Genomic DNA, 8,221 nt, shown 5'->3' with positions numbered 1-8,221 from the left:
CCCGTTTTCTCCCAAACGGTCGCGCGTGTGCTGACTGCCCTCAACGCAACCCCAATAGGTCCCTCAGATTTGTATGCCAGGTGTTTATATGGGTGCTTGTCCCAGTCTGATACCATCTGTCACAGACTTAGCTAGTTTTGCCTAAGTCATGCGGCACCCTTGCGTGTTCGTCCGCAAAGGTCAGTCTCCCCGAAACCTCCTGTTAAGGGAAAAAATGGCAAACAGTCTCAGCTGCTCCAAATGACATCATGCACCTCGGAATTGATCAAAACGCTGACCGAGGCACACTAATATCCTGCAAAAGCCAGGTCCAACACGCTGACCGAGGTACATCCTGCAAAAGCCAGGCCGAACACGTTGACCGAGGTCCAACACGCTGATCGAGGTACATCCTGCAAAAGGCAGGCCGAACACGCTGACCGAGGTGCATCCTGCAGAATACTCCCCTATAAATACCCTCTCATCCATTAGGAGAGGAGGAGGACACACTCACAAACCACCCTTGTATGGAGGCATTTCGTCCTCCAAAACCCCCTCCACATCTTCCTCTAACTTGTTCGTCGGAGGGGTCGGGCCGAGCTTCCGACCCGACCTGTGTGCAGGAACGAAGACGAAGTGGCCTCTTCCTGGCGCTGCTGCGGAGCTGCCGACCCGATCTACCGCCCTGAACGACCGATCCCGACCGGGAGACCCCGAGGGAGCTAAGCCCGAGATCCCCGACATTCCGAGCCCCAGAACCGAGCCGCGTCGGCTCCGAGGCCACGGCTTAAAAAGTTACTCACCGTAACATTTTGGCGCTAGAAGGAGGGCCCGGAATGACGGTACGTTAGCTTTCTCTTTGGTTGCTTCGCTGCAACCGACCTGCACCAGAAGCAGCGACTTCTGGGGCTGGTCTCTGCCTGCGCCGAGCTGCCTCGGCCCCACGCGCGCGGCCAGCCCGCCCAAGTCGGCACCCCGCGCGCGAACAGCCCGCCCGCGTCGGCGCCCCGCGCGCGACCAGCCAGCGCAGCTTGCTGCCTCGGCCCCTTGCGCCTGGACCCCTCGGTCCCACGCGCGCGACCAGCCCGCCCGCGTCGGCACCCCGCGCGCGAACAGCCCGCCCGCGTCGGCGCCCCGCGCGCGACCAGCCAGCGCAGCTTGCTGCCTCGGCCCCTCGCGCCTGGACCCCTCGGTCCCACGCGCGCGACCAGCCAGCGCAGCTTGCTGCCTCGGCCCCACGCTACCTCGGCCTCTCGGCGCCGCTCGGCCCTTCGGCCCCGTGCGCAGCCAATACGCTGCCTCGGCCCCTCGGCACCGTGCGCGGCAACACGCTGCCTCAGCTCCTCGGCTGACGGCGCAACCTGCTGCCTCGGTCCCATGCGCGGCCAGCCCGCGCTAGCAGCCTGCTGCCTCGGCGCCTCGGCCCCGTGCGCAGCAACACGCTTCCTCGGCCCCAAGCGCAGCAAGCAGCCCGCGGCCTTGGCTCCTCGGCCACATGCGCAGCCAACACGCTGCACGCTGCCTCGGCCTTCGGCCCCATGCACGGTCCGCCCGCCTGCGCCGAGCTTCTCGGACATACGCTGTCGAGTTCACCTCAGCCGGGCTTGCCCGGCTGAGTTGTCGCTCGGCCCGAGCCTACCACCTCGGTCGCATAATGCCCGAGGCGCACTTGCGCGGTATGCCCGAGAGCTCCTCGGCTGACACACGCGCGGCCAGCCCGCCCGGGTCGGCACCCCGCGCGCGAATAGCCCGCCCGGGTCGGCACCCCGCGCGCGAACAGCCCGCCCGCGTCGGCACCCCGCGCGCCTCGGTTCCTCGACCCCTCGGCCCCACGCGCGCGACCAACCCGCCCGCGTCGGCCCCACGCGCGTGACCAACCCGCGCGCCTCGGCTCCTCGGCCCCAGCTTGCCCGCCTGAGTAACCTCTCGGCCCGAGACTTCCTCGGCCACAGCCTGTCCGAGATCTCCTCTACCCGAGCCGACCTCATGCGCTGCCTCGGCTCCTCGGCCTCATGCGCAGCAAGCAGCCCGCTGCCTCGGCCCCTCGGCCCCGTGCGCAGCACCACGCTGCCTCGGCCCCTCGGCACCATGCGCAGCAAACACGCTGCACGCTGCCTCGGCTCCTCGGCCCCTTGCGCAGCTTGCCCGCCTGAGTAACCTCTCGGCCCGAGACTCCCTACCCGAGCCGACCTCATGCGCTGCCTCGGCTCCTCGGCCCCATGCGTGGCCAGCCCGCGTCAGCTGCTCGGCTGACGATGCAGCCCGCTGCCTTGACCCTTGGGCCCCATGCGCGACAGCACGCCTCAGCTGCTCGCCTGACAGCGCAGCTTACTGCCTCGGCCCCATGCGCGGCCAGCCCGCGCTAGCTCCTCGGCTGACGGCGCAACCTGCTACCTCGGCCCCATGCGCGGCTTGCCCGCCTGAGTAATCTCTCGGCCCGAGACTTCCTCGGCCACGGCCTGTCCGAGACCTCCTCGGCTCGAGCCGACCTCATCGGTTGCATAATGCCCGAGACGCACTTGCGTGGTCTGTCCCCCTGTACCGTGTCACTCGTCCGCATGGCCCTCGCGACCACACCTGCGCGATCAGCCCGACGCACGTCTTGCTACTCGGCCGCATGGCCCTCGTGACCACGCCTGCGCGGTCTACCTGCCTGCGTCGTGCTCCTCGGCTCTTCGGCTTTACGCCACCCGAGACCACACCTGCGCGGCTCCAGCCCGCCTGCGCCGTGTTCCTTGGCCCCATGTTCCCGAGACAGACCTGCGCGGTCTGCCCGCCTGCGTCGTGCTCCCTGGCCCCATGTTCCCGAGACACGCTTGCGCGGTCGACACTCCTGCACCGAGCCCCTTGGCCATGCACTGTCAAGTCCACCTCAGCACGGCTTGCCCGGCTGAGTTTTCGCTCGACCCCAGCCTACCTCCACGGCCTGCGTCATGCTACTCAGCTGCATGGCCCTCGTGACCACGCCTGCGCGATCAGCCCGACGCACATCGTGCTACTCGGCCGCATGGCCCTCGCGAACACGCCTGCGCGGCCTGCCCGCCTGCGTCATGCTCCTCGGCTCTTCGGCTTTACGCCACCCGAGACCACACCTGCGCGGCCCCAGCCCGCCTGCGTCGTGTTCCTTGGCCCCATGTTCCCGAGACAGACCTGCGCGGCTTGCCCGCCTGCGTCGTGTTCCTTGGCCCCATGTTCCAGAGACACGCTTGCGCGGTCGGCCCTTCTGCGCCGAACCCCTCGGCCACACTCTCCCGAGCTCCCCTCAGAGCGGCCTGCCCCTCTGAGCGGTGTCACTCGGCTGCAGCCTACCTGCGCCAAGCTTCTCGGCCCTTCGCCGTCGAGTTCACCTCAGCGCGACCTCCCCGCTTAAGTTGTCTCTCGGCCGAGCCTATCACCTCGTCCGGCGCCGTGTCACTCGGCCGCATGGCCCTCGCAACCACGCCTGCGCGGTCTGCCCGCCTGCGTCGTGCTCCTCGGCTCTTCGGTTTACGCCTCCCGAGACCACGCCTGCGCGGCCTGCCCGCCTGCCTCGTGCTCCTCGGCTTTACGCCACCCGAGACCACGCCTGCGCGGCCTGCCTGCCCGCGTCGTGCTCCTCGGCTCTTCGGCTTTACGCCACCCGAGACCACGCCTGCGCGGCCTGCCCGCCTGCGTCGTGCTCCTCGGCTTTACGCCACCCGAGACCACGCCTGCGCGGCCTGCCTGCCTGCGTCGTGCTCCTCGGCTCTTCGGCTTTACGCCACCCGAGACCACGCCTGCGCGGCCTGCCCGCCTGCGTCGTGCTCTTCGGCTTTACGCCACCCAAGACATACCTTGCCGCTCCTCGGCCCTTCGGCTTTACGCCACCCAAGACATGCTCGGCCGTTCCTCGGCCCTTCGGCTTTACGCCACCCAAGACATACCTGGCCGCTCCTCGGCTCTTCGGCTTTACGCCACCCAAGACATGCTCGGCCGCTCCTCGGCTCTTCGGCTTTACGCCACCCAAGACGTGCTCGGCCGTTCCTCGGCCCTTCGGCTTTACGCCACCCAAGACATGCTCGGCCGTTCCTCGGCCCTTCGGCTTTACGCCACCCAAGACACACCTCGCCGCTCCTCGGCTCTTCGGCTTTACGCCACCCAAGACACACCCGGCCGCTCCTCGGCTCGACGATTTTACGCCACCCAAGACACACCTGCGCGGTTTTCCCGCATGCGTCGTGTTCCTCGACCTCCAGCTCTCAGGACACACCCGCGCGGTTCACCCGCCTGCGTCGTGCTCCTCGACCTCCAGCTCTCAGGACACACCCGCGCGGTTCACCCGCCTGCGTCGTGCTCCTCGACCTCCAGCTCCCCGGGACCGCGCCCACGTGGCCAACCCGCCTAAAGCTGAAGCCATGCCTCGGACTCCCGTTACAACGACCGACGCATAGCTTCTTTCCGGGGGGGAATATGTTAAGGGAAAAAATGGCAAACAGTCTCAGCTGCTCCAAATGACATCATGCACCTCGGAATTGATCAAAACGCTGACCGAGGCACACTAATATCCTGCAAAAGCCAGGTCCAACACGCTGACCGAGGTACATCCTGCAAAAGCCAGGCCGAACACGCTGACCGAGGTGCATCCTGCAGAATACTCCCCTATAAATACCCTCTCATCCATTAGGAGAGGAGGAGGACACACTCACAAACCACACTTGTATGGAGGCATTTCGTCCTCCAAAACCCCCTCCACATCTTCCTCTAACTTGTTCGTCGGAGGGGTCGAGCCGAGCTTCCGACCCGACCTGTGTGCAGGAACGAAGACGAAGTGGCCTCTTCCTGGCGCTGCTGCGGAGCTGCCGACCCGATCTACCGCCTCGAATGACCGATCCCGACCGGGAGACCCCGAGGGAGCTAAGCCCGAGATCCCCGACATTCCGAGCCCTAGAACCGAGCCGCGTCGGCCCCGAGGCCACGGCTTAAAAAGTTACTCACCGTAACACCTCCCATGATCCATTAGGACCCACAAAAGAGAAAACGGTTTAGAGTAAACGCCTCACTCGGAATCCACAAGCAAACATTTCCGAAAAACACTTCACAGACAATGCAAATTACAAATAGACTTTATAAGCTCAGAACAGTTGCACAACAAAGGGGTAAAATGGTCAATTACAGATCGAATAATCTCTCACACGTGTCTACATGACACAACCTTTATTTACAAGCCTAAAGAGGCCACCAAACCCAACTAAAATGAGACTATTAAACCTTTGGTTGTCCATCTATATGCTGTGCAAAGCATAAACAAATAGAAAGACACGGACATACGTAAGCATTACATCAAACATCCTGTTTCGAAGTTTGTCCGTGACACATTGTTCAGTTGTATCACAAAGAAGTACGTCGGGCAGTAGGGCAATAGCACTATATGCTTTCAATCCTTGGAAGCAAGGTAATAGATGATGAAAATGAGCGGGCTCATCAGAAATACTTTTTTTATTTTTATTTTCCGTAGTGTGTCATTGTTAAAATGCTTTTCTGTCAGTGTCAGAGATTATGTGCATACTTGTAGTTGTAGAGACCTTTTAATTAGCTAAAAATTATACAGGGATAAAGGAATCTCTGGTTAGCACTAGAATTATCATTAGGCATTTTCAAAAGATGGCAATTTTAACTACTTTTTAAATATCTAAATCTGGTCAATTCTTCCAAAAAATTCAACATGAGCGGAGATTAGAAGTTGATATTCCTAATCGGTTGGCAAGTTTCCATGGCCTATCCGGAAACATGAGCGGAGAAAAGAAAAGACAATGAGTCTGTAATGGGGAAGCCCATGTCAGTTTTCTATTTCCCCTTTATTTGATTCCTATAACTTCACTTTTTCTTGTTTTGCTACATTTCCATTCTCATATATCCGGAAATATCACAGGAGACCTTTTTCATATCAGTTTAAGTAATTGAATGCTCACTATATATTAGTTATTTCTATTGTGAATTGACAAACTGGGCATGAGTTTTCGGTACATCCACTGTGAGAATAGTTTAAAATGAGTCTAGAAACTTCAATCTATGTTTAAGTTATTGATTTAGTTTGGATAGATTTGATCACAAGTCTGTGTGGTAGCATCAACAAGCATCTTTTTTGTTAGTATAGCTAATATTGCACCCACGAGTGTTTCTAGCTATGTTTATGGCAGACTTCCAGAACTGATACTTTATGGCAGACTTCCAGAACTGCTAATATTGCAAATGACGCATAATGCATGAAAAATTTATGGCAGACTTCCAGAACTGATACTTTTCTAGCTTGAAAAAATTGAACAATTAGTGTGTATTTTTTCCACTGCCATTTCCACCAATGTCAGTAGCTTTGCTGCTACCGATATTTGTTAAGAAGTTGTTTTACTAAACACTTATTTGATCAGATAATCATTTTGAAGTTAACAGACCTTTTATGATTAGACATATCGCATGCATTTGCAATCATTTCCATGAATATTCTTCCCAAAGGAACTTTTCAGAAATTTTTGATGAAGACACCCTAAAAGTACTTGTGAACATGTTGAACTTTATCATGCCATATTTGAAATTAGCAGTTTCAACAAGCTTGGTCATCAAAGCATGGAATTAATATCATTCAGTAAAGGTACATCTCAGTTGGATTGTGAACATGTTAGTCAGTCTTGTGATGTATCAACTGATAGCTGATTTATCTATTATAATACTACAAGAGGGTAACAAGATTGTCAATTTACAGTTCATTAGGCACTCTGTTCAGATTCTACTCTATATACTCTTTTTTTTTTAACTTATGTCATATGATTGCAGGATCATCACTATGCATTGCTGCAACGAGAGACTGAAAAACTTCGAGTTGATATCGAGAAAATGCGTAGTGAACTTAGGTCTGGTTTGCATTGAAGTATATAACAGATTAGTGAGCCAATTATATCCAGATTAATACTTCTTTCTTTAATTTAAACTCACTGTCTTAAACAGATATGAAATCGACAAGGTAACTGTTGGGCAGCGCTTGGATCTAAACCTCGAGAGAGAGAGAGTAAGGGATGTTAATGTCTTTTTGATAATGGAATATGTGGTGATATCTCAGGCTGAATTATTGTCCATATTTGTTACAGAAAATACACCTTTTTAATTTAACAACTAGGTTAACCATGCTAGTTCAGATGAAGAGATCTCGATTGCATAAGAAAATAGTTAAACTTGGTGCTAAATCTGACTTTTACTGACAATCCACTAGATTGTTGTAGGTAACAAAAAACCAGAGTTCATGTTGATTTGAATTCTGATTTATCATCATGACGTTCTGGTCTGAGTGTTGCTAGATCACTGTGCTAATGTTGATCCAATGTTTCATTTGAGTTTGTTCATTTTTTATCAGCTTTGTTATGCCTGGAACAAACAAATAGGACTACCATCAGTAGCATCAATGTAGTAGCTTTACTTTTAACTTCTTTTTTCTAATTGTTTAGGTGCATATTTGACGAGTTACGTGACGAGTTAGCGAAACAAAGGGCAGAAACCACAGAACTTATTACCAAACTCGACAGGGTAAGTTTCCTGGATCAAGGAGAAAAAAAATTACTGATAATTCTGTCCGTAGTTTTTGGTTTAGTATGTCTAAATTTGGTTTATCTTTGTAAATTTTTCAGGAAATCCTTGCATTAAGGGCACAGTTAGATGCAGCAAAACACGATGCCATAAAGTTGTGCATTGGTATTCTTGTTTCTATGTCGTTCAAAGCAGCAGCCTTTCTTCGACGGTTTCTCTAATGCAAAAGCAACGCTGTCAACCAGTTAAACACTAGAGTGACATTAAAATTCAGATTTGTCACGATATGACATGATAAATAGGATTTTTGTTTGAATGATCGTAAACTGAACTTAAGTGAAAAAAAGCTTAAATATCGTATCAATATATAATTGAAACTTAATACCATGATAAATATTTTGAGTCGATGTAGACCATGATATATGATTTTGAATTAAACGGGACTTCTTAACAATCTCACGACTTCTGCCGCTCTTAAACTTCACTTTTTTCTAATTGGCTTTTGCAGGATGTTAATGTGCCTCGGTCGACGTTCTGATAAGTTCCGAGGCGCGTGACGTCATTTGGAGCAGTTGACGTTGTTCTGAGACTGATCGCCATTTTTACCCTCATCATATTCCCCCCCCCCCGAAAGAAGCTATGCGTCGGTCGTTATAACGGGGGTCTGAGCCATGGCTTCAGCTTTCTGTATTCGTTCTTATCGTGCGGTTGC

At 54.3% G+C, this 8,221-nt stretch overlaps 1 protein-coding gene across 1 annotated transcript; it reads left to right on the top strand.

The window, feature by feature from the left end:
• The first annotated feature begins 4,168 nt into the window (after nucleotides 1-4,168).
• LOC135666268 (uncharacterized) lies at nucleotides 4,169-7,730 on the top strand. The gene is made up of 5 exons (XM_065177834.1): nucleotides 4,169-4,270; nucleotides 6,766-6,847; nucleotides 6,937-6,952; nucleotides 7,431-7,509; nucleotides 7,611-7,730. The coding sequence occupies exons 1-5, from the start codon at nucleotides 4,169-4,171 to the stop codon at nucleotides 7,728-7,730; spliced, it is 399 nt and encodes a 132-aa protein (XP_065033906.1).
• Nucleotides 7,731-8,221: the final 491 nt, after the last annotated feature.

This window comes from Musa acuminata, unplaced genomic scaffold (genome assembly GCF_036884655.1).
Source record: "Musa acuminata AAA Group cultivar baxijiao unplaced genomic scaffold, Cavendish_Baxijiao_AAA HiC_scaffold_1077, whole genome shotgun sequence".
In the NCBI taxonomy this organism is placed as follows: Eukaryota; Viridiplantae; Streptophyta; class Magnoliopsida; order Zingiberales; family Musaceae; genus Musa; species Musa acuminata.
The sequence above is the reverse complement of the archived record's forward strand: the minus strand, read 5'-3'. Positions and strand labels throughout refer to the sequence as shown.

Coding starts and splice junctions, on each gene's coding strand:
- LOC135666268 (XM_065177834.1), top strand. CDS start 4,169: ATGCGTCGTGTTCCTCGACCTCCAGCTCTCAGGACACACCCGCGCGGT. Junction 4,271..6,765: donor TCTCAGGACACACCCGCGCG/GTTCACCCGCCT, acceptor ATATGATTGCAG/GATCATCACTATGCATTGCT. Junction 7,510..7,610: donor TTATTACCAAACTCGACAGG/GTAAGTTTCCTG, acceptor TAAATTTTTCAG/GAAATCCTTGCATTAAGGGC.